Source organism: Coenobita brevimanus, chromosome 55 (assembly GCF_032717465.1).
Source record: "Coenobita brevimanus isolate Jiangsu-jjx chromosome 55, ASM3271746v2, whole genome shotgun sequence".
Lineage (NCBI taxonomy): Eukaryota > Metazoa > Arthropoda > Malacostraca > Decapoda > Coenobitidae > Coenobita > Coenobita brevimanus.
Genome location: NC_137008.1, coordinates 33949942 through 33977348, shown reverse-complemented (window position 1 = coordinate 33977348; position 27407 = coordinate 33949942). Strand labels below are relative to the sequence as shown.

At 42.1% G+C, this 27407-nt stretch overlaps 1 protein-coding gene across 1 annotated transcript in view; it reads left to right on the top strand.

Moving 5' to 3' along the window:
• The window catches only part of HUWE1 (HECT, UBA and WWE domain containing E3 ubiquitin protein ligase 1), a 1134422-nt gene that overhangs the window by 383905 nt on the left and 723110 nt on the right, over window positions 1–27407 (top strand). Inside the window, exon 25 of the mRNA XM_080273518.1 lies at window positions 21854–22021. Within this exon, the coding sequence (XP_080129644.1) occupies window positions 21854–22021 (168 nt within the window). The remainder of the gene's footprint in view (window positions 1–21853; window positions 22022–27407) is intronic.

Here is a 27407-nt window from a genome sequence, read left to right as displayed (position 1 = left end):
TATTGTCTAGGGTATAAAGACCTTCGATTTATTGTAAAAAGTTACATTCACTTCTGTATATACTCAGATTTTATGATTGGAAACACCCAAGTTCAAATACAGAACACTCAGTGTTTGTTTACAACTGGCCATGTGATGGTCTAGGTGTTTAACAGTTTAGCAATTTAGCATCATTCGTACACCCTGCTTTAGCAAGCTGACATGTTTGCTGGTGAACTCCCTGCTAACCCTCTGAAATGCAGTCATGATCACTTCACTTGCCATCCACTCACTAACTAGCAAGGAAATCATATTGGAGATGTTGGCTAACATGAATGCTAAGTCATTATAACCAATCCACCTGGTGAACAAGCTTATGTCTTTTCTATCCTTAATGACCTAGACCAGCTTGTACAACACCCTACCCGTATCCCTGACTGCCTTGGAGAGAGTTCCAACATACTTGACCTCTTCCCTACAACTAATCCTTCTGCTTACACTGTTAATCTTTTCTCCCCATTGGGCTGCTCCAATCACAACCTTATTACCTTAACCTGTCCTATTGCTCCGGTACGGCCTGTGGACCCTCCAAAGAAACGTTGTCTGTGGCACTTTGGAGCTGTGGATTGGGAGGCCCTCAGGCAGTACTTCTTTGATTTTCCCTGGAATGATTATTGCTTCCATGGCCGGGAGCCATCTGAGTGTGCCTTGCGCATTAGAGATTATTCTCTCGAGCATGGAAGCATACATTCCTTTCTCTTATCCTTTGAAAAATGCAAGAAAGCCTTGGTTTAATCACTCTTGTTCTAATCCATCTGCAACAAGGAGAGGGCCTTTAAAAGGTGCCGGAGCAAACCCACCCCTGAATCACATCATTTTTACGTTTCTGCCTGGAATCTTGCTAAGTCTGTTCTTCCATCCATCCATCCATTGCCAGACGCCTCAATCCCGTTTGGGGTGGCCACAAACAAATCGCCTCCAAGTCGCCCTGTTCCCCGCCATTTCACTGCCCTGCTCCCAACTCACACACCCCTCTCTCATATACCTCTCCACCCCATCCCTCCATCTCATCCTTGGCCTCCCCTTCCCTCTTCCCCCCTCCACCTCACTCACATACACTCTCTTCATCAGTCTTTCACCCTCCATGCTCTCCACATGGCCAAACCACCTCAGTGTGTTCCTCATAACGCTTCCTATCACATCCACATCCACACCACAACGCTTCTTTATATCCTCATTCGTCAGCCTGTCTCTCCACGTGACTCCACAGTCTCCTCTTAAATAACTCATTTCCACTGCTCTCACTCTTGACTTGTGTCCTTCCAACATCGTCCAAGCTTCACTTCCATACGTTAGAGTTGGTATCACAATACTGTCATGTAGTAACTTTTTCACTTCCATGCTCACTTCCCTGTTTCTTATCACTGCCTTCAAAAAACCAGCAACCTTTCTTCCCTGCTGTACCCTTTCAAGCACTTCACCCTCCAACCCTCCATCCTTACACATCACACTACCCAAGTACTTAAACGTACTCACATTTTCCAATTCCTCACCATCCAACCTCGCTGTACATTCACTGACTTCACTTCTCTCAAAGACCATCACTTTACTCTTCCCTACATTCACCTTTAGATTCCATTTCTTACACACTCTCCCTAACTCATCCACCAAGCCTTGCAGCTCCCCTTCGTCTTCTCTCAACAACACAGTATCATCTGCAAACAACAGTACAGGGAGTTTCCAAACACTATCCTCTCTCACCAGGGCCACTCCAACATCCACTACCCTACCTTGTACCTCTTTTATTACCCCATCCATGTACAGATTGAATAACCATGGAGACATGACACATCCCTGTTTCAACCCAACTTTCAAAGAGAAAAATTCACTTAGTTCACCATCCGCACGCACTGCAGCCTTCGCATCATCGTACATACTCTTCACAGCATTCAACAACTTCCCATCTACTCCATATATTCTTAACACTTTCCACAATCCTTGTCTATCCACCGTGTCATATGCTCTCTCCAAATCCATGAAAGCCGCATACAACTTCTTTCCCTTCTCTAGAAACTTTTCCACTAAAGATCTAAGAATGAATATCTGATCTACACAACCTCTTCCCTTCCTAAAACCTCCCTGTTCTTCTCCAACTAATTTCACTGTTCTTTCTCTAACTCTGTCAATAAGTATCTTACCATACACTTTTCCTATTATACTAAGAAGACAAATCCCCCTATGATTACCACACACTTCTTTTTCCCCTTTTCCTTTGTACAAGGGAATAATTATACCTGACTTCCAATCCTCCGGGACTCTACCTTCCTCCCAGGCCAATCTGCACATCTTCCACATCCATTCTACTACTTTCTTTCCCCCATGCTTCAGCATTTCACCACACACTCCATCAACTCCTGGGGCTTTCCCCGATTTAACTTTCTTCATTGCTTCCACAACTTCTATCCTACTGATTTCTTCCTGTCTTCTCACCTCCCTCCTTCTCCCAGCCATTCCCCAGCCACTTATACTCGCATTACTTCCATCCTCTATGTTCAACAATTCCTTAAAGTGTTCTCTCCATCTGCACACTTTTTCTCCCTTCTCCACTAGCAATCTACCATTTTTATCTTTCACTCCCCTGCTAACTTCACTTCCACCCTGTCTTACTCTTTTCACCTCTTTCCAGAACATTTTCTTACAGTCCCTCCACTTTACACTCAAATTCCTTCCAAATTCCTCATCCACTCTCTTCTTACTCTTTCTTACTAATCTTTTCACCTCTCTTTCTTTCTACATATAACTCTCTCTTCCACCTCTCAACTTCTTCCATGCCCCTATTTCTCATCCATTCATTGTATGCTTTCTTCTTTTGTGCCACAGTCTGTCTCACCTCTTCAGTCCACCCTGCTGTTCCTTGCACCCCCCTCCATCTTCTCTTCCTTCCACACACCACATCACATGCTGCACATATTTCTTTTGTAAATATCCTACGCACACCTTCCACGTCCCCCATCTGCTCCAATTCATATTTTCCCAGTCGTTCCCCCACTTCTTTCTTATACTCTGCCTTTTTCTCATCCTCTTGTAACCTTTCCACTCTCCTTGCAACTACTCCTTCCTCTCATCTTTCCCTTCTTCTATTCCTCCATCTTACTTGAATCCTAATTCTGGCCACCCCCAAGTAGTGGTCAGAAAGTCCACTCCCCCAACCTCTATAAACTCTTGCATGCATTACACATCTTCGCATCCTTTCATCCACACACACATAATCAATCATTGCCTTCCTTTCATTCAGTTCACTACCCACCCTTTTCATCACTCGCCATGTATACCTGTGGATCATTTTATGCCTGAAGAGGGTATTGGCTATCACCAACCCCCTCCCAGCACAAATGTCCACTAACACACTCCCATTCTCATCTATCTCAGCAGGCACACCCCACTCACCAACTATTCCATCCACCTTCACATTCCCAACTTTACCATTCACATCACCAATCAAAAACACTCTCTCATTCCTTCCAGTCTTTTCCATGCACACTTCTACATTTGTCCAGAACTCTTCTCTCAATCATCTAGCATGATCTTGCGTTGGCGCATACACACACACAATCGCCCACATTTGTATTCCAACTTTCAACTTTACCCACACAATCCTTGAGCCAACTGATCCATACTGTCTTATGCTCTTCTTCCATCTTTTACTCACAACTATACATACTCCTTCCTTTGCCCTCTCATTCTCACCTACTCCTGCACATATACCCCATCCATACTCCCATTCTCTCACACTTTCTCCTCTCCATTTTGTTTCAGTTATTCCACATACATCCACTTTCGCACCCTCAAGCATCTGGACAATCTCTCTCTCTTTCACCTCATCATTTGCTCCTTTTACATTCCATGTACCCATTACCAAGTCCTTTATCCGGTCCTGGGTCGTCATCATTTGGTCAGTCCTTGTCCGAGGCTTCTTGTTTTTTTAGTTAGTTGTTTTCCGCTCTGCTAAAATTGATTTCATCCATACTAAATGCTCTTAACTCTCCAACTTGAATTCTTCCTGCTTCTTCTGGTACGTTGCAAAAAATCTTTTTAACAACTTTACTTCATCATCCTTCCCTCCTCTTTTCTACTCTGATGTTTCTGTTGCTATTTCTTCTACTGATAAAGCAGATCTCTTTGCTCATATTTTCTCCTCCATTTCCACCTTAGACGATTCCGGTGCTCTTCCTTCATCACACTTCCCCTCTGACTTCCTCAAAGCTGATATTAAAATTTCTTCAGGTGATGTATTTTCTGCCTTCACAGGCCTGAATACTAACAAGGCATATGGGCCTGATGGAGCCCCTCCTGTTGTCCTCAGAAACTGTGTTTTTGTGCTTACACCCTGCCTAGGCAAACCCTTTCGCCTTTGTCTATCAACTTGTACCTTTACTTCTTGCTGGAAGTTCGCTGTCATTTAGCCAGTCCCAAAGAAGGGTGACCATTCCTAACTCTCTAACTATTGTCCAGTTGCTTTAACGTCTTGTATCTCAAAAGTTTTTGAGTGTATTCTTAACAGAGAAATGCATCTTTCCTATCACAACCTTCTTTCTGATCGTCAGTATGGGTTCCGTCAGGGATGCTCCAATGGCAAACTTCTCACCTACCTGTCAGACTCGTGGTCATCCTTCTTTCAGGACTTTGGCAAAAGCTTTGCCGTTGCACTTGACATCTCAAAGGCATTCGATCGAGTCTGGCATAAATCTTTAATTTCCTAACTGCCCTCTGACGGTTTCTGTCCTTTTATCTGTGCCTTCATCTATAGCTTCTTTTCTGGTTGTTCTGTAGTTGCTGTTGTTGACGGCCATCATTCTTCTCCTAGATCTGTAAATAGTGGTGTTCCTCAGGGCTCTGTCATATCACCAACTCTCTTCCTTTTATTCATCAGTGACCTTCCAAACTGTACATCAGATCCTATCGACTCATTTGCTGATGACTCCACCCTTCACCTTTCCATTTGTTTCCTGGAAAGTCCGCATCAGCAGTTACTTCAGCAAACAAGGGATGAGGCTATGGCACACCTAATGTCTGACTTTGCTCAAATCTCTGACTGGGGTAAAAATAATTGTGTTGTTTTTAATGCATCAGATACTCAGTTCTTACACCTGTCAACCTGACAAAATCTTTCACAGTTGTACCCACTAATGTTTAATAATATTTAGCTTAATCCTGGATCATCCTTGAACATGCTTGGGGTTTCATTTACTCAGGACTTATCTTAGAAAGTTCATAGTACATCTATTGTAAAATCTGCTTCCAAGAGATTAGGTGTACTAAGCTGACTCCATTCCTTCTTTACTCATGCACAATTGTTGACTCTATACAGGGGTTTTATCCGCCCTTGTGTGGAGTACAACTCTCCTGTGTGGGGAGGCTCCCCACATACAGCTTTTCTCTATAGGGTGGAGTCAAAGGCATTTCGTCTCATTAACTCTCCTCCTCTTACTGGCTTCCTTCAACCTCTGTCTCTTTGCCACACTGTTGCATCTCTATATCTTTTCTGTCGGTACTTCAATGGTCACTGCTCCTCTGAAGTGTCTGCTTGCATTCCTCCACCTCTACAGTGGGTGCATAACACCCGTCTAGCAGCAAGCTCTCATCCCTTTTCTGTCCAACTCTCTAATGCAAGAGTTAACCGTTACTCCCAGTCCTTCATTTATGCAACAGGTCAGCTCTGGAACTGTCTCCCTCTATCTGTATTTCCTGCAAGCTATGATTTTCAGTCTTTCAAACGCAGTGTGTCTAGGCATCTCAAAATGATCGGATCTTGAATTTGGGTCTCTTTTATTTTGTTTTTCTCTTGGAAGGAACAGTTACTGCAGGCTCATGGCCTTTGGTTCCTTCTTCCTAGGAAAAAAAAAAAAAAAAAAAAAAAAAATGTCCCTCATAGAAAGTCAATAACCCTTATTATGCTGGCATTTCTTGCTGATATTTTGTTTAATTTGAGACAAGATTATCATAGAAGGAAACAGTCTTATATTACTGTTAGTGGAAAATGGGAAAAACAGTTGCAATATTAAACAATACTACCTGAAATTGCAGCGTTTTAGGGGTTTAGCGCCTAATGTTCACCCGGTTGGAAGGTAACATGACCATTAGCGAACCGCCTGCTTACCTTCTGAAAGGCAGTCATGATCACTTTACATGCCATCCACTCACTAACTAGCAAGGCAATCATATTGGAGGGAGGTTGGCTTGTGAGACTGCCTGAAATTACAGCTGCACTGTTTGTCAGCCATGATTGATGTACTTTAGCAGTGTATAATCAGGGAGTTGACTCTTTCAATATTATGTAGGCTGATTAGCTCATTTTTGGCAGCTTCTTTGACTAAACTGATAGAATAAAACAGGATAAGAAAGAAGGCTCTCCCTTGCTTACCAAACCTTTCGGCTGCATCTGGTAGAAAATGGAGGTAGTGACGTAGGATTTTGGTAACATTTAATGAGTAGTATTGGTAGTAGGGGAATTGGGTGGTAGAATGAGTCTTGGTTCTATCTAATGAATGTCTCGGTCCTATCTATCTATAATTTTATTTATCTACTGTACTTCTCTATCTGATATTCACCTTGACATTTACAGTGCAGAATTATGTTCTGATATTTGAAAATGGGCCTGCATTTCTCTTGCACTGTCCCCAGAGCTGTCACTTAACATCCAATGGTATTGGGAGACAGCAGTGTTACGAAGGCATAACAATGGATGTTTAAATGTTTTCACTAAATTTGATATGTTTTGAGGTGAATGACTTTTTTTTAGTAAATTGTGAGCAGTTAAGAATGCTTTATTAATTTTTGATGTTGTGAGGCAAACGGCACCATAAGTGAGGGAGTGATATTGAGAAGAGGGTAGAGACAGCTGTATGCCTTGTTCCCCAAAACCTTGCCACATTGAACTTCATCATCATCCAATCTTACATTGCCCCAAGAGGAGTGTAGGAGCCCGGGGTTAGGCAGTTGGTCTCGACATTTAAGATGAGAGTGACCAGCCTCACTCATCCCTGAGTGGCATTACATGAGCAATCAACCCCAACCACCCCTTGGATATAAACCTTCACTGGCTCAATCTTCAGTTGTAAAAAATTTAAATTTCTTTTATTTAGTGTGTACAGTGTAATCTCAATTATCCGGTTACCAGGCAACTGGAATTATCAAACAGACAGGAAAATTCACGGACTGGTACGTCATCATCATCATCATCATCATCATCATCATCATCCGGACCTCCTTTCCTACCCAAGGGCAGGGTGAGAAGTAGCAATGTCCAGACAGCCCAAAATTGCCCAGTCCAATGGGCCATGCTTCCATTCACTCATCATTCAAGCCCCTGGAATCCTGGCTCTATCGGATACACCAAAAACATTCACCACGTTCTGTAGCTTCACATATCGTATCCGACAGAGTCAATCCAAACACTGCCACGTTAAAAAGGGGTGCCAAAAATCCCTGATCATGCACATCTCACAAAATTCATCCAGCCAGCTCGATCTCCTGTCAGTTCCCTAGCCTCACCGACTTCCAAACCTCTCTTCCTCACACATTCATCCACCATATCTCTCCACCTTCTCTTCGGCCTACCTCGCCTCCTCCCTCCTTCGAATTCGCTCAGATATACCTTCTTCACCACGCTGTTGTTATCCATTCTCTCCACATGACCATACCATCTCAGTACACTCTCTTCAGTTCTGGTGTCCACCGACTTCCTCGCTTCGCATCTTTCACGAATCACATTATTTCATACCCTATCCACCTTCTGTATTCCACATACATTCCTCAGCAGTCCCATCTCCACTGCTCTTACTCTTGACTTTTCATTTTCATGCCACATCATAGTCTCACATCCATATGTTAAAGTTGGCACTAACACTCTTTCGTGTAAGCCTCGTGCGCTGCAACACTCAAGCCTGTGTTTATTATCAAGGCCTTCATTGCACCAGCTACTTTTCTTCCTTGTGTCACTATACTTTCAACTTCTTTGCACATTTTCCTCTCTTTTCTATCACTGTGCCCAGGTTTTTGAAGTCTCTCACCAATTCCAGTCTCTCTCTGTTCACTGTTACATTGCACTGGGAGTCACCTTCTCTCTCAGTAACCATCACTTTGCTCTTTTCTACATTTACTCTCAAGGAACGATGCTTACAGACATCAGCAAAACTCGCACTAGCCTACCAAGTTCTTGTCCGGTACTTGCAAGCAGTACTGCATCATCAGCATACAACAAATTTGAGATATTCCATCCATCACCATTCATTACCAATGCCATCCCTCTCTTCATTACTCGTGTTTTCACTTCTCTCATCACCCTATCCATATATACATTGAACAACCATGAGGACATCACACAACATTGTTGCATGCCCACACTGATTGTGAACCATTCACTTAGATGCCCATTAACCCTGACACATGCTTCCCTACCATCATAAAAAGTCTTGACCGCACCTAACAGCTTACCCTCTACACCGGACATGCGCAAAACTTTCCACAATCCTTCTCTGTCCACTTTGTCATATGCTTTTTCCAGATCCATGAATGCCATAAACTGGTACGTATAGAAATAATATAAGTTTGTGCCACTTTCATTGGCCACCCCAACGCGAGTTAGTCACGTGAGACTGGGTGAAGTCGAGGGTTGTGAAGTGAAAGTATTTCCGGTCAATGTCGTTTCCTAGTTAATCCCCTTTCCAGTTCTCCTCCCCCCCTTCCCCCTCCTCTAGTTTTATTCACCCTACATACATCCACAAATCATCAGTCAGTAAACAAGCACTCTCGCTGTTTTGCTGTCCCGTGTTGTCGTGTCCTGATTAGTGATTTGTACTCTAATCTTAACACATTGTCGTCACCTTGAAACAAAAGCTCTACAAATGCAAGTCTTAAAAATGGTGAACATTGTAAGACACTAATAACAGAATTTAACGTAGGAAATTCCACGAGTTCTGATACGAAATCAGAGGGACCCAAGCTAATTGGGTGTTTGTTCTTACCTAATGTATCTTTACAGGAATGAGTCAGGCTCATACTGTCCTGTGTCTTAAACCATTTTCATCATACATCTCCGTAAATATATGAATTGTTTTGGCACACACTGTATCATTCAGGAGTGCATTCCGTTGATCAATTGCCCTATTTGGGAAACCAAATTTCCATACGTCTTTATTGCCTCTCTTTTTATGTAGTTTTTTGCAGTGTCCTCTTGCTGATGCTTCCCCATAGGTTTAAATATTCATTTATGTCTATTTTTTCCTTCCCTGGTATGCATTTGTATAGCATAATCATGTCTTCTCTTTTCCTTCTCTGCTGTAGTGTCGTGAGATTCAGTTTTTCTAGTCTTTCTTCATAACTTAGATCCCTTAAGCTTGGTACCCATCTTGTAGTGGCCCTTTGAACTATTTCAGTTTTATCTATGTGTTTCTTGAGATGAGGCTTCCATACTACTGATGCATACTCCAGGGTTGGTCTGATGAAAGATGTTATTATCTTCCTCAGCATGTCTTCATTTATATATGTGAATGCTATTCTCATATTTGCAAGCAGTGTATACATGTTCTGCACCTTCTCACTTGTGGTCGGCCGTAGATAGTCTATTACTGATAATCACACTCAAGTCCTTCTCTCTTTTTGATATGTGTAAGGTTTTACTTCCTAACTTATAATCCCAATCTTGTCTTTTCCCACTTTTACCAAACTTGATTACATGACGCTTGTCCACATTGAATTCCATTTGCCATGTATTACTCCATTCATGAAGTTTATTTAACTCTTCTTGTAGCTCTTTACAAGAGTCTGTGTTAATATTTCTCCTTTGTATTTTTGCATTATCAGCAGACATACACTCGACCCTCCATTCCCCGTACCCTGAATTCCCGGATTTTGGATTTCACGGACACGGGCTGAGGCCCGACAATATTATCAGTATTACTACATAGTTTAATAATAAAAGAACAACACCAAGTGTGCCGCCAGACAAAGATCTCAAGCTTCTTTGCATGAGGGTTGGCAGGCCACGGTTTACTCTATCAGATGCTTCTCACTCCATTCCTGCACCTGAGTCACCTCAACCTGCACCCGAGTCACCTCTGCCTGGCCCCAGTGGTGTTACCCAGTCACACACACAGGTCATTGGTGACTCCAACTCCGAATAACAAGTTATTCTGGGGTCCCACTACATGATCACGGCATAAATAATATGATCAACAACATTTCAGTATTTATGCTTTTCATTTATACTGTATTTATGTTTATGTTATTTCAGTATGTACTGCATTTATATTTATGTTATTGTTTCATTGTTATTATTTTGTATACAGTGTATGTTAGTTATGTTGGCATAGGTAGCCTACATTCCAGAATGCTCTAAAATATCAGAATAATTGCCGGACAATATTAGAGAATTCGTACAAAGTATGGTAAAAATCCGGGGAATGGTATGTGGGGCCGGACTTTTGCGATTCCCGGACTTTTGGAGTTTCCGGACTGGTCTGCCCCCCCTTTTAATATGGGAAATGGAGGGTCGAATGTATTAAAATAGCTGTCATTTCCAGTGTTACTCTGTGTCATTTATATACACTAAAAACATATTTGGTGCCAGCACTGAGCCCTGTGGAACGCTGATAGTCACTTCCCTCCATGATGAGTAATTTCCCCTTATTACTGTTCTTTTTTCCCATTTTGTGAGAAAATCTTGCATCCAACAGTACAGTTTGCCTCGGATTCCTCCTTGTTGGTACAGTTTCCATAAAAGGCTTTGGTGCAGTACTTAGTCAAATGCTTTCTTGAAATCTAGATAGATTCAGTACTGTCCACCCATCCTTCTCTTTCTGTAATGTTTCTGCAACTCTGTCATAGTAGCTTAATAGATTAGTAACACATAATTTTCCCTTTCTGAAACCAAATTGCCTTTCTGAAATCATAGTGTGTTTTAGATGGTTTACCCAAACTTTCATATCAGCTTCTCTAGTATCTTTCTTACAACACTGGTTAATGATACTGGTCGGTAGTTGAGAGGATTTTGTCTGTTTCCTTTCTTGATAAGGGAACAATGTTTCCTTTCTTCCAAGTATCGGGTAGTTTGCCTTGACCCAGGGATTCCTTGAATATTAAAGATAATGGTCGACTTAACTCCATTACACATACATGTAGCACTCAACATGAAATTTCGTCTGGACAATTTGCTTTTCCTTTGTTAACTTAACTCCTCCTGTATTTCTCTTTCTAATATTTGTATATGTGATCATATGTTTGGGCATGCATGTTCCATATCATCCCTCTCAGAATTATTTTCTTCAGTAAAAACTGATTGAAAATTCTTATTTAGTGCTTCACAAATATCTTTTTCTTATGTATAGAGGATCCCTTCATCTGTAATGGATTGTATTTTATCTTTTACTTTGGTTTTGCTTTAGATGTAGGTGTAAAGTAGCTCCAGTTGATCATTACTTTTGTTTATGATGTCCTTCTCAAACTGTTTTTGAGCTTCTCTCCTGATTCTTGTGTATTCATTTTTTGCCTGTTTATAGTTGTTATATTCCCTCTCACTATTGTGTCTTTTGTATCTGTTCCACAACAAGTCTCTTTAAAGAGGGTAGGGGACCAAACCGATCCTTGAGGGATGCCGTTTGTGAAGTTTCTGATGTTCGATGACTGACTGACAATTGTTACATGTGGACATCTTCCTGCTAAATAGTTTGCCAGCCATCTTTGAGTTTTATTGTTCATGTTGTGTGTAAGAAGAGAGTGGAGGAGTAATTTGGAAAGAATTTGAGTGTCAAGTGGAGGGAATGTAAGAAAATGTTCTGGAAAGAGGTAAAGAGAGTCAGACAGGGTGTCAGTGAAGTTAGTTAGGGGAGTGAAAGATAAAAATGGAAGATTACTGGTTGAGAAGGGAGAAAAAGTGAGCTGGTGGAGAGAACGCTTTAATGAATTGTGAAACATAGAGAATGAAAGTAATGCGAGTATAAGTGGCTGGGGAATGGCTGGGAGGAGGGAGGGAGGTGAGAAGACAGGAAGAAATCAGTTGGGTGGACGTTGTGGAAGCAATGAAGAAGTCAAAATGGGGAAGGCCCCAGGAATTGATGAAGTGTGTGGTGAAATGCTGAAGAATGGGGGAGAGATAGTAGTAGAATGGATCTGGAAGATGTGTAGATTGGTCTGGGAGGAAGGTAGAGTCCTGGAGGATTGGAAGTCAGGTATAATTATTCCCTTGTACAAAGGGAAAGGGGAAAAAGAAGTGTGTGGTAATCATAGGGGCATTTTTCTTCTTAGTGTAATAGGAAAAGTATGTGGTAGGATACTTATCGACGGAGTTAGGGAAATAACAGAGGAATTAGTTGGAGAGGAACAGGGAGGCTTTAGGAAGGGAAGAGGTTGTGTAGATCAGATATTCATTCTTAGATCTTTAGTGGAAAAGTTTCTAGAGAAGGGAAAGAAGTTGTATGCGGCCTTCATGGATTTGGAGAAAGCATATGACAGGGTGGATAGACAAGGATTGTGGAAGGTATTAAGAATATATGGAGTAGATGGGAAGTTGTTGAATCCTGTGAAGAGTATGTATGTGGGTGCTAAGGCTGCAGTGTGTGTGGATATTGAACTGAGTTTTTCTGTTTGAAGGTTGGATTGAAACAGGGATGTGTCATGTCTTCATGGTTGTTCAGTCTGTACATGGATGGGGTAATAAAAGAGATACAAGGTAGGGCAGTGGATGTTGTAGTGGCCCTAGGGAGAGAGGACAGTGTTTGGAAACTCCCTGTACTGCTGTTGCAGATGATACTTTGTTGTTAAGTGAAGACGAAGGGGAGCTGCAAATTCTTGGTGGAAGAGTTTGGTAGATCAGCTAGTGAGGTCAGGTGCGGGTAAGGGGATGGGTCTGTTATGATGTGGCAGGGGTAAACCAGTTCTGCTGTCGGGCCCTGCTGTGGATGTCACTGATTGCATTGCGCAGTTGACCCTTGTGCGGTGTGATGCGGTGAGGATCTGTCCGTTCTCCCCTTTGGGGCTAAGATGCGAATGAATGTGTTTGAATGGATGAGTAAATGGAGAGTGAGTCGTCCTGTCTCGGCTACCTCCCTTTCCTTGGGGGAAGCAGCCTAGGTATATAGATAGATAGATAGATGTAAGAAACGGAATCTAAAGGTGAATGTAAGGAAGAGTAAAGTTATGGTCTTCGAGAGAAGTGAAGTCAGTGAATGTACAGTGAGGTTGGATTCAGAGGAAATGGAAAATGTGAGAGTACAATATTTAAGTATATGGGTAGTGTGATGGTTAAAGATGGAAGTTTGGAGGGTGAAATGCTTGAAAGGGTTCAACAAGTAAGAAAGGTTGCTGGTTCCATGAGGGCATTGATAAGAAACAGGGAATTGAGCATGGAAGTGAAAAAGTTACTACATGACAGTATTGTGATACCAACTCTAATGTATGGAAGTGAGGCATGGTCGTTGTTGGAAGGACACAAGTCAAGAGTGAGAGCAGTGGAAATGAGTTATTTGAGAGAAGCCTGTGGAGTCACATGGAGAGACAGACTGACAAGTGAGGAAATGAAGGAGCGTTGTGGTGTGGATGGGGATGTGATAGGAAGTGTTAGGAGAAACACATTGAGGTGGTTTGGCCATGTGGAGAGGATGGAGAGTGAGAGACTGATGAGGAGAGTGTATGTGAGTGAGGTGGAGGGGGAGAGAAGGAGGGGAGGGCCAAGGATGAGGTGGAGGGAGGGAGTGGAGAGATATATGAGAGAGGGGGGTGTGAAATGGGAGCAGGGCAGCGAAATGGCGGGGGACAAGGTGACGTGGAGGCAATTTGTTTGTGGCCACCCCATATGGGATTAAGGCAACTGACAATAGATAGATAGATAGATAGTTTGTGTTGAATAATTTGTTTGTGAGGTTGTGGCAGGGAATGGCATCAAAAGCTTTGCTAATATCTGGTGTGACTAGGGGTGTTCTGTGGGGTGGTCAAGCTGAATTCATGCCATCAAGAACTCTTTGTGTAAGGTCTTTAACCCCTTAACCGCAGGGATGTCGGAAGCGCACCGTGCCTCTCCTGCGGGAATAATTGTGCTCCGACTACTGACTTGTTAAAAATATTTGCCAAAAGCCAGTTATTAGGCCTAGATTATTATAATTACATATGCATATGGCACATACCTTCAGCTTTCTCCTGGGATGTTTGTTGAGCCTTTGTCGACTACCGTAGGACCTGTGGAGACTTCTGAAGGTGGGTAACGAAGTCTCCACTTTACACTTCCCAGCACCCCATAATATGATTACCACTGCCTGATATTATCACAAGAAACACTATTCTATGAATTTGAAGTAGTTTGGAATCCATACTTAAAAAAAAAAAAAAAAAAAAAAAAAAAAAAAACTGTGAAAGCAATGTAAATTATGAACACATACGAGCTTTCCACCTGCGCTTGTTCCCCGATGGTATTCTGAGGCAGAGCTGTCATTTATTATTTATAAACACGCTCACACTTTATATTCCTAGTACTTTGTTACACTTATTTATATGCACAGTATTTATTCATAAGTTTCCATCACTACTAGTAGTTTATTTTCACTCCAGGCATTCACTTTCTCATTCAGTAAACAAGTGTAAAGAGCGAAGCTTTCACTTTCACTGTCATTACTCCAAGTCACACGATTCACCAGAAAGATTGTGGTCACTGTCCGTCATTATCATGGATAAACTAGCCGGTTCATGTTCCACAGCAGTGTCACTTAGTCCTTTACCCCTTCCCTCGCGAGGTTTAGTAGGGGTAGAGGTCACATGGCCATTTGCAGTGGGCGCAGAAGCAGTGGAAATGGAGGGCCACAAATCCGACGTGGTTTCACCTCGAAAGACAACAGTAAACTGAATGATGTGGCGTATTTTGGGCAGGGAAGGGTTGACAATGTTTGCGTGGTGACAGCTGCTAATTTTTATGCAGTGAAATGATTGGCAGGAAATCTAGACAATATATAATAAATTAGGTAGTTCCAGGTGAATGTAAATATCACTTAGGCTTCTCCCTTCCTTTCTTATGTATATTTTTACTACGAGAATAGGTCATACGGCATATTTCAAGGGGAAATAAACAGCGAAAATTAAAGAACGAGTGCACATGGGGTGTTGCCAGGTGATAATTAGCCCATTCCAGGTGTATGGCAGTATCAGTTACCATTTCTCTTTTTTTTTTTAATGTATTATATTGTACAAGAATAGGGCATAGGGGACATTTCAGTGGATGAAATGAGTGGAGAAATCCGAGCAGGATTTGTGTAACGCGGCGCGGCTGGGCAGGCTAGAGGAGAGGGTAATTGAGGGGAGTCAAGAACAGGGGAAATATGGCTAAATTGTCAACAATGGATGGGAGTACAGGTGACATTAGCAGCGCTGACTATAGCTGGACACTGGTAGTACTGATAGATGATACAAGCCACCACTTGAAAGCCCGGGCAAATTCAAAATAACAGAATCACAAAAGTGACGCCCCGTGGTATGATCCCTTGAGCCCGAGCGTCACAAAAGTGATGCCCCACGGTTAAGGGGTTAAGAAGAGTGTCTGTGGATTGTAGCAGCCTAAACCCATGTTTTAATGGGGCTAGGGGGATGTGAGGTGTTACTAAATGGTAATATCAGCCATTCAGTGACTTTGGAGGTGGTGCAGAGGAGTGTGATAGGGCAGTGTGAAGAAGTTAACATGGGGTCTTTGTTGGGTTTGGGGATAGTGATGATAGTGCCATGCTTCCAGTTGTTGGGTATTATATTGTGTGAATAGCATTAGTTTAATGTGTTGGTGAGTGCTTGTATGGCTGTGTGGTCCAAGATGTTTAAGGTATATGTCGCTTATGTTGTCTGGTCCACAGGCAGATGAGTGCTTATGGTTGCTAATGATATGCTTCATCTGGTTGTAAATGAAAGGTGCGAAGTCTGGTCTTTGGGGAACTGTCTCTTACGTCGGATAATACGTCGGTCATCATGACGGTGGTTAAGATGGCTGACATGTGAAAAGTGATTGATGAGAGTGTTTGCTTGTTGTTTGTTTGAATGTATGGTGTCTGTTGTTGTGATGGCAGCGTGAGATTGTGTAGTATTGCTGTTGGAGAATGTGATCTTGTTTAGTGTTTTGTAGAGTTTGCTGGTGTTTGTTTTGTGATCAAGTGTTTGGAGATAATTATTCTAGTTTACTATTTGCTGTTCTGATATTTTATTGTTTTTTTGTGTTGAGTTCTTGTATTTGTTGTACAGTGTCTTGTGTATGGGGTGTTGGGGAGTGTTGTTGTGTGTCACATTGACTGATGAGGCCCTGAATATCTGGTGTGAATTTGGGGTTTTGTCTCGTTCTGTTGCCTCTAGGGATGTATCTTTTGTCTGCATTTTGAATAATTGTATTGAAAGTATGCATTGTTTCAAGAGTATGTTGGTGTTTGTGATGGATGTACTGTTTAATGTTTCAAAGTGTTGTTCTGTTTCAGTTGTGAAGGCCTCCCAGTTGGCTCTCTTATAATTAGAGTATGTGTGTCTGTGGCCAGCTGGGGTGATTCTGGTTTTGGTGGTGGTGATGATTGGGAGGTGGTCAGGGCCAAGGGTTTTGTCCACTCTCCAGGGTGTTGTGGGGGGCATGGTTTGGGGAGCAGAAGGTGATGTATGGGCATGATGGGAGGAAGAGGGCTTGGTGTGGGGTATGGGTATGTTGATGGAGATTGTTGAGGATGAAAAGATTATCTATTGTTTCTGTTTGGTTTGCTCCTGAAGGGAACAATTTGCAGGCTCCTGGCCTTTGGTTCCTTCTGCCTTGCATTAAAAAAAAAAAGAAAAAAGAAAAAAAATATGTGATTGTAGTACCAGCCCTTCTCCTATGTCAGGGTTTTTTGACATGCTAGGCCGACGCCTTGTCTTAGAAATCACCACCCAGGATGATGATGGGTATGTTAGTGATGTATATTTTAGGAGAGTAATTGTGTTGTACTGTGGGGGTTGATTTGGTGGAATGAATGTTTTGGCGATTGTTGTGTGTTACCAGTGCGTATATTAATTGATTGTATTTCTGTTGTGGTGTCATGTGGGGGGAGAAGTGACTTTGTGTGTGCACTAGTATCTGAAAAGTTTGATGGATTTGTGTGCCAGGGTGACGAGTCCACCGCCACCGCCATTGGCCTGGTCTTGTCTGATGGTGGTGAAATTATGAAATGTAGGTGTTTTTTGTGTTTTGTTTTGTTTCTTGTAAGATGGCAGTGTGTATGTTTTGTTGTTTGATGATGATGGTGTTTATGCCATCTCTGTTTATTTGAAGAATATTGATGTATGTGTGATATGCATTGGGTACTGCAGCACGGGAGGAGTGGGCAGTGGGGGAAGTGGGGGTGTGGGTGGAGGGGAAGGGGTAGGAAAAGGTTGTGATAGAGATAAGGGTTAGGGTGAGTTAGATTGGGTGGAATGGGAGGGGTTGAGGGATTTGATGGTGTGGGAAGGATTGATGGGTTAGGCTGAGGACGTGTGGAGGAAGCAGGTGAGGGACTGGTGGAGGGTTGGAGGGTGAGGGAAAGGAGAATAAGGAGCAGGTCCAGGTATTTGTTTAATTTTCTGTGGATGCAAGTGTTGTGCAGGTAAAATGGGTCCAGTTCCTGCAAGAATTTCACACTTTGTCTGTTGACTCGAATTGATGGGTTTTGAGAATGTTGGACATTTGTATTTGTTGATGGGTCCTGGATTGCCCTCAGTGTCACCGACTAGAAGTCTTTGAGAAATGACCACCGGAGAGTCATTTGTCACTAGAAAAAGCAGTTGTTGTTGTGTGTGTTGTGTTGGGAGATATGGTACTTGCCCAGGCAACCAAAGCCACTCCCGGCTTCTCAGGCCCTGTGAGGGGCCGGGGGGGTTTGGCAGTAGTTTGGCCCCCATGCTGTCCTCCTCCATCAATTCGACAGCCTTTTGGGGAGTGGACCCACGACGAAGATGCCACTGCTCCATGTCCATTGAGGTAGTGGATATGATTGGTTTTGGTGGTGTGCAGAGAATTAGTGTCTGAAATGACACACTGGCAGAATTGAAGAATGCTCTGAAAAGATTACTGAATGTGAATGTGTAAGATGTTAATGATATTTATGCAGACATGATTGAGTGTAGTGGGCAGAGTGAAGTGAAGTATTTGTTGGAAGGATGCAAAAAATCTTGGAAGAGTGGAAGTGTACTGATACATCTTGAGAGGTAGAAGGCTGTGATTGTGTTGTTGTACAAAAGTAAAGGTGACTAGGTGATTGAAGTCTGTAAAGAAATCATCATTGTATAAGTAAATGAATGAGTTATAGATGGATGGCTACTGTTGACCCTGGAAGGTCTACTGTGATAGAGATATGTGGCTACAAGCTTTGCAAGCTTGATAACTAGCTACAAACTATCATTCATGAGGAGAAAACTGAACCATAAGCAAACAGTCAGAGAACAAAGTCCAAACTGAAATCTCACATTATTACTCATTTCATTCATTCATTGCCAGATGCCATGTATCCCAAACGGGGTGGTCAAGGGCTTAGAGTTAATTGTTTTACAGGGAGGGGCAGCAACGTTGGGTCTGGTTAGTACTTGGATGGGTGACCGCCTGGGAACACCAGATGCTGTTGGCATCCCTACGTCAAGTGGGGTTGGTGGAGGATTAGTGCCCCTCCCTGTAAAACAATTAACTCTAAGCCCTTGGCCACCCTGTTTGGGATACATGGTGTCTGGCAATGAATGAATGAATGAACTAATCCTCCACCATCCCCACTTGACACGTAGGGAGAACGTTAATACACATTCTAAGATCCACACTGCCACCACCAGCTGTTAAAGTAATTAGCTGAGTTTTGGCACGTGGCTTATCTTACAGCCAATAGAGAACATCAGCTGTACCATGGACATCCTCAATATACCTGTAGATATTCCTCAAAGGGATTCCTTAACCCCCATGCGTTGGCACTCTTTAGGCACAACTGCTCTCTCAGTTTCGTTTTCGTTTCGTTTTCGTTTTTAAAGGCTCCAACATGCTTGCATGTGTCAGCCTTGGTCACCTAATGGCGGCTCTCCACGCTGCACGATCCATTGCAGCCTCCCTGTTCAGTCCCTTAACCCTAAGGTCACACTTAATGACCTTGTCCCATGTCTTTCTCGGTCTACCCCTCATAACCCCACCCCCAATATTAACACTTCTCACCTTCCTCACCCAATTATCATCCCCCATCCTCTCCACATGTCCAAACCACCTCAATCTACCTCTCCTCATCACAACACCAATACACTCCAGTCCCATCCTACCTCTCAACTCTTCCATTGTAAACCCAGCCCCTCCAGGCCTTGGACGCAGGGACACACTGCACATCCACCTAATCATTGTCAATTCTGTACGTCTGAGCCGGCAAATGTCTTCCTCCTTCACTGCCCAGGTCTCACTGCCATACAGCATTACACTCCTAACACATGCTGCATACAAAGACCCCTTAGCACGTAGGGAGAGCCCTCTCAGTGTCAGGAGAGGCAGTATTTCCCAAATTAGCCTTGTTTCAAACTTAATGTCTTGAAAATTTTAGCAGTTAGGAAAACAAATTAAAGATGATATTTCTCACCAATTCTTTTTGTGAATAAAAGCATCCCCAGGTCCATAAGTGATCACATCGATGAGTAATGGTGTGGCGAAGGTGATTAACATTTGGCGCTCAAGGCTGGATGTATTTGTGCGTGTGCATGCAGCTGAAACTTAGAATTCTCTTTCAACCTGCTAACTTCTCCATTACTGGATAAACTAGACACAGTTGCATCCAGAGCATGCCCCATGGCACCATCACTGAACCCTTTCCTAGTATCCTTGGAAAGACGGGGTGGACGAGGCAAGGGGTCCATGTGAGGCGGGAACAGAATCAGATGAGAGGTGTAAGAAAACATCATCTCATACCTGGTAAAGTCAGAGACAATTGAGGTATTCTTACCTCGGGTGGCGGGAGTCTGTCCCAACCCTTTGGTGACGAGATCAAGTGGTAGCCACTTCAAACTGTGGTACAAAAACAATTGTAGTTCTGACTGACATCCTGCGGCATCTCTCAACCTATTTTGTATCGGTCATGGCCGATGCCCACTGGGTATGGGTTAAGAGAAAACGGTGATAGAAATGGTTGGGTTAACTCTATACAGAGAATCACTGGACAAGGCTCTGACACATTTTTCTTGGTAGTTTATATAATGACTATGTGATAATTTTATGGATGTGAAGAACACGTCTGAAAAAAATTAATGGAGGTACGATGTTGAGGCATGAGTGATATGTGAATGGTTGTCTGGTTTACTATGGGTGTGGCACGTGAATATGTGAGATAGCAGGGTAGGACCATTGATGAGGCAAGAGATACTGACAAAGGACTGAGTTGTTTGGATGAAGTATGTATGGACAGGAGTAAAAAAGGTTTGGCACTAATTTTTCAACTTAATACTAGGTGGAATGACCATGTATCAGGTATGTGTGGAGTGCATTTATTTCTTAAAATTATATGAAGATACATTGTTTAAAAGCTTCAGGAAAAATATAAAGGAAAGAAAAGGGAACTGTACTTTGTTTTTGTTGAATTGTAAGAGGCCTTTGACAGAGTCCCTAGAGAGGTGATGAAGTGGGCAATGAGAAAGCTTGGGATCGAGGAGTGGCTGGTTAGGGTGGTTGTGGCCATGTATGTGGGTTCCTGCACTCAGGTGGGGGTGCATGGAGATTTGAGTGATGAGTGATGGCATGTGCAACTTGCCACAAGGACATGGGAAGTAATTCCATCTTGTGCAGTGTTTGTGATAAGTGCATGTATGAGAGTTGTAGAGGTATTAGAGGTAGACTGTGAGATAATGTTGATTTCATGTGTGTGTGGTTTGTCGGGGAGAGCATGTGGAGATTGTAAGGCTCGAAAAGATTGAACTTGCCGGTGAGTCTCTTGAGTGTTATTTATGAGACACGTTAGGTGCTGGAGGTGGGGCTGGAGCTGCCCCTGTGGCTAGTGAGAAGTGTTTCAAAGAAGTTTAGGGAGCTGTTAGCTCTCCTGACATTGAGAGGGCTCTCCCTCCATGCTAAGGGACCTTTGTATGTGGCATGTGTTAGGAGTGTAATGCTGAATGGTAGTGAGACTTAGTCAGTAAAGGAAGAGGATATTCGCAGGCTCAAATGTACAGAAATGACAATGATTAGGCGAATGTGCAGTACATCCCTGAGTACGAGGCCTGGGGAGGCTAGGTTTATAATGGAAGAGGTGAGAAATGGGACTGGAATGTATTGGGGTTGTGATGAGGAGAGGTAGATTGAGATGGTTTGGGGATGTAGAAAGGATGAGATTTCATAATTGGGTGCAGAAAGTGAAAAGTGTTAACATTAGGGGTAGGGTTGCGAGAGGTAAACCGAAAAAAAACTGGGATGAGGTCATTGATTGTGACCTCAGGGATAAGGGGCAGAATAGGGAAGTGGCCAGAGATTGAGCAGCATGGTGAGATGCCAGTAGGTGACCAAGGCTGACCCATGCAAGAATGTTGGACCCTTCAAAAACAAAACAAAATGATGTTTTGTCATAAGGCAGGGCCAGGAATCTGAGGATTTGAATGATGTGTGAATGATTGGCCCATTTCACAGATCATGTTGATGGTTCTCCCAAATTCATACTTTTTCCTTGTTCATGGATTCTGCCTCCCCCGATCTGTAAATGGGAATAAAGCTGATGATGATGAGGAGGAAGGGGACTATGATAGTTTCAGGCTCTTCTTGCTGACTTTTGTGATGGGTAGGATTCAGAGTTAAGAGTAGTAATGAATGATAATGATCATGATTGCTCTTACGTTGTTATATATAATTAACAATTACCCCTTACAGATTTGCAACCATGTTTGGAAGTGGTTTGACATGAGCACCCTGAAGTGGTGTGCATACTCGGGTGGCAACAACAAAACTATTGATGATGCTTATTGGGCTGGGGAGACAAGTGTTCGCATCATCAATGGCAGAAGGAAATACACCATTCAGTTCCACTCAATGGTTCAGGTCAGTTATTTCATCATTACTTGAATTTGCTAAGGCTGCAGTGCATGTGGATAGTGAAGTGAGTGAATTTTTCTGTTTGAAGGTTGGGTTGAAACAGGGATGTGTCATGTCTCCATGGTTGTTCAGTCTGTACATGGATGGGTTTATAAAAGAGATACAAGGTAGGGCAGTGGATGTTGGAGTGGCCCTGATGAGAGAGGGCAATGTTTGGAAAATCCCTGTACTGTTGTTTGCAGATGATACTGTGTTGTTAAGTGAAGACAGAGAGGAGCTGCAAGGCATGGAGGATGAGTTTGGGAGAGTGTGTAAGAAACAGAATCTGAAGGTGACTGTAGGGAAGAGTAAAGTTATGGTCTTCGAGAGAAGTGAAGTCAGTGAATGTACAGTGAGGGTGGATGAGGAGGAAATAGAAAATGTGAGTACATTAAGTACTTGGGTAGTGTGATGAGTAAGGATGGAAGTTTGGAGGGTGAAGTGCTTGAAAAGGTTCAACAAGGAAGAAAAGTTGCTGGTTTCTTGAAAGCAGCGATAAGAAACAGGGAAGTGAGCATGGAGGTGAAAAAGTTAGTACATGACAGTATTGTGATACCAACTCTAACGTATGGATGTGAAGCTTGGACGTTGTTGGAGGGACACAAGTCAAGAGTTAGAGCAGTGGAAATGAGTTATTTAAGAGGAGCCTGTGGAGTCACATGGAGAGATAGTCTGACAAATGAGGAAGTGAAGGAACATTGTGGTGTGGATGTGGATGTGATAGGAAGTGTTAGGAGAAACACATTGAGGTGGTTTGGCCATGTGGAAAGGATGGCGAGTAAGAGACTGACAAGGAGAGTATTTGTGAGTAATGTGGAGGGGGAGAATGGGAGGGGGAGGCCAAGGATGAGATGGAGGAATGGAGTGGAGAAGTATATGAGAGAGGGGTGTGTGAGCTTGGAGCAGGGCAGTGAAATGGTGGGGGATGGCAACGTGGAGGTGATTTGTTTGTGGCCACCCCGTATGGGATTATGGCATCTGGCAATAGATAGATAGATTGATTTAATTTGCCCGGGTCATTTTTCCTGCATACATGTGCATTGTTGTTGGTCCACTCTGGTACCATAGTCTTTACTTATGTTGGTTCTTTGGTTCAGATTAATTCTGCCGCTAATGCGGTAGAACCTCTTTAGTCTGAACTGTATGGAGGGAAGGGTTGTCCGGATCAGCTAATTGTCTGAACCTTGGGGGTAAGCTCCAGTCCATGTCAGAAACATTATCTCCTTTTGGTATGTTCGTTAAGTACACACACACACACTCTCGGTAACAGCTGTTTTTGCTACAGTAACCAACATCCAACATGGCCGTAATGTCAACACTGAGGGACTCTAATTTCCAGGATTTGATAGAAGTACTAATATCATGGATCTGGTTAAAACATTGATAATGAGGATTAGTGAACTTGAAAGTGGAGAATTTAGTGTTAAAGGACGTGTCTGAGAATACGGAAATTACTATACAGAGTCTGATCCAGTCCATTGAGATGACGAATGAAGAAATCAGAAATTTGAAGCGTGAAAATGTTGAAATGAGGAAGAAACTAGAAGAGAGTACTAATAAAACAGAGAAGGTGAAAAGTGTATTAGAAGAACACAAGGCAAAGTGGGCACATGTAGAAGAAGAACAGAAAGAAGTGGTCAGCTTATGAGAAATCATCCAGGAAGAAAGAGAAACAAACAAGAAAAAAATGGAAGAAGATGTATTGAAAATACTGAAGAAAAAAGAGAAAATACTGAGAGAAACTGTAGAAAGGAACAGATGCGTGGTAATAGTTGGAAACAGGGAGGAGGAAGAAAAGGTTAGATTCGTGAGACTCGAGAGAGACACGAACCTGGTGAGAGATATATTAGGCAAAATTGACCCCGAAGGAGACAAGTGGGTAAAAGAAATTGAGGAAGTAAGGAGGATAGGTCCTTATAGGAAAGGGGAAACAAGACCAATGAGAGTCAAGTTGACATCAGAAAGTTTAGTAAATGATGTACTCAAAATGACCTGGAAATTAAGCAAAGAGGCTGGAGTGGAAAATATTAAAATAAGAAAAGATTTAAATGAAGAAGAAAGAGAAGTTTTAAAATCATTAAAGGATCAAGTAAAAAAAAAAAATGATAAGAGGACAGAGGAAGAATGTAATACTTTTTTGGGGAGAGTATTGGATATGAAAGTAAGGAAGTGGTATATAAGGAAATAGAAGCGAAGGAAACTAAGGGGGATAGCTGTGAAAGATTAGAAATTGAGGAAGTGGTACTGACAGAGAGGAGGAGAGAAGAGGATATAAAAAACATGAAAAATAATTTAAAGGTGATATACACTAATATTGATGGTTTAATATCGGCCAGATTAGTGATGGTTTAATATCGGCCAGGATTGAAATTAATGATTTATTGAGGGAATATGAACCTGATGTCATGTGCTTTGTAGAGACCAAATTAAGAGAGGATATTGATGTTCATGTGGGAAACGGTAAATACAATCTGTGGAGAAGAGACCGAAAAGAAAAAAAGGGAGGAGGAGTGATGATAGCAGTGAAGAACAACATAAACGTAGATACCGTGGAAATGGGAGAAGGCAGGGCTGAAGTGATATATATGAAATTAGAAACTGGAGAGAAAGTCAAGAGAGAGATGGCAGTAGTGTATGTTCCCCCTAAGATGAGAGCATGGAATGATGACGAATACCATGAGATGTTGTCAAATATGGCTAGCTATTTACAAAAAATGATTGAGAAAAGCAATAATATACTTTTGGTGGGTGACTTTAACTGTAAAGAAGTGAACTGGGAGGAATGGGACTCAGGAGGCAACGAGGAGGCAGCGATGATTCGTGGGGCACTATATTATTAAATATAATAATGAATAATGTGATGACGCAATGGGTCAGAGAAGAGACACGGTTTCGAGGTGAGGACACACCAGCAAGGTTAGATTTACTGTTTACCAAAGAACCCGATGTAATAGAATCATTGAAATATTTCTGTCCTATAGGAAATAGTGATCATGTGGTCATTGAGTTCCTGATGATGATAGGGAACGTCGAGCCAAGAGATGAGCTTCATAGACAGGGAAGATACAACTTTGGGAAAGCTAATTTCACAGGACTGAGAAACTTTTTTGAAAATGCAGATTGGAGAAACTTCAGAGAAACGAGAGAGACAAAGGAAGTGGGATATCTTTCTAGACCTTTACAATTTGGGAGTGGAAAAATTTGTACCAAGAGTAAGAGGGAAAGAAAACAGGAAAAAGGAGTGGTTTAATAGAAGATGTATGATAGCAAAAAAAAAGAGAGAGATAAGGTGTGGAACAAATGGAGAAAGAGGGGCAACACCAGAACAAAGGAACAATATAAAAGAATTAGAAATGATTACACAAGAATACGTAGAGAAGAAGAAAGGAATTTTGAAAAAGGTATAATAGACAAATGCAAGGATGAACCCAAACTGTTCTATAGATCTGTTAATGGCATATTGAAACAAAGGGAAGGAATCACTAAATTGAAAGTAGAAGGAGAGGTCTATAAAGATGCAGCAATGCAAGCTGAAATAATGAACAAACGTTTCCAATCAGTTTTCACTAAAGAAAAGGAACTTGTGGAAGGGGAGGGAGTGACTAGAAATGTACCGGTGATAAAAGATATAAAAGTGGAGGTACAGGAAGTATACAAATTATTGGAAACTCAAGATGTAAGAAAAGCCCCAGGACCTGATGTAATTTCTAATTGGGTACTGAAGGAATGCAGAGAACAACTGGCAGATAAAATTCACAGTTTAATCATGTGTTAAGAGGGGAAAGTGCCACAAGAATGGAAGAGGGCAAATGTGGTACCAATTTATAAGAGAGGAAACAAGGAAGAACCCCTGAATTATAGACCAGTGTCCCTAACCAGCATGGTTGCAAAATTGTACAAAAGAATTCTGATAGACAGATGGATAAAATATCTAGAAGAGATGAATATTTTGGCTAAATGTCAGTTTGGATTCAGAAGTGGATTGTCATGTGTTTCTAACTTGTTGAGCTTTTACTCAAGAGCAATTGATGTGGTACAGGAGAGAGATGGTTGGGTGGATTGTGTGTACTTAGAGAAGGCCTTTGACAAGGTACCTCATAAGAGACTAATGTGGAAACTAGAATATATAGGAGGACTGAAGAGGAAACTCCTGGACTGGATGAGAAACTTTTTGAGAGACAGACAAATGAGAACAGTAATAAAGGATAGGATGTCTGGATGGAGGGAAGTAACAAGTGGAGTTTCCCAAGGCTCGGTGTTGGCGCCAGTAATGTTCCTGATTTACGTAAATGATATGGTAGATGGATTGAACAGTTATGCAAGTCTGTTTGCTGATGATGTAAAGATCTTGAGGAAGATAGAGGTTGAGGAGGATTGTAAAATGGTGCAGGAGGATCTGGATAGGATACATAATTGGAGCCAGAAGTGGGAAATGAAATTTAATGTAAAGAAATGTAAAATATTGGAAATGGGTAAAAGTACCAAGAGGCCGTCAATGAATTATTTGTTGGGTAATGAATTAATCACAAAAATGAGAGAAGAGAAAGACTTAGGAGTGCTGGTCCAAGATAGTTTGTCACCTGAAAAGCACATTAGTAAGATAGTTGGAGAGACTTATAAACTCCTGACTAACATAAGAGTAGCATTTCATTATATGGATGAGGAGATGATGAAAAAATTGATAGTGGCCATGATCCGCCCCAGGTTAGAATATGCAGCGGTAGTGTGGTCCCCACACAAAAAGAAAGATATAAACAAGATTGAGAGAATACAAAGAACAGCAACCAAAATGGTCCCCAGTCTGGCAGATCTGTCATACAGAGAGAGGCTGGAAAAGCTGGATTTGCCTTCCTTAGAGGAAAGGAGAAAGAGGGGAGACATGATTGCAGTGTTCAGGACCATGGTGGGAGTAGATCAAATTGACCAAGAAGATCTGTTTGTATGGGATAAGAGAGCAACAAGAGGACACGGAATGAAATTGAGAAAGTCAAGCTGCTTGAAGGATATCAAGAAATATAGCTTTCCTTACAGAAGTATAGATTTATGGAATAGCCTGGACAAAGAGATCATCCAGTCTAAAAACTTAAACGAGTTTAAAGCTAAATTTGACTTACTGAGAAACAGCGATTGGAACCCACGAGCATAGCATATTTTGTGCGTATCTCAATTAGGTATATTGGGTAAATACATAAGTATTTGGAACGACTTAGACAAAAAGGTGGTGCAGGAAAAAAACATCCATGTGTGTATAAGTAAACTAGATAAATGTGGATATGGAGACAGGACAACATTAGCATCGCTCAGTTCCTGTATACTACAAATAGGTAAATACAAATAGGTAAAATACACACAC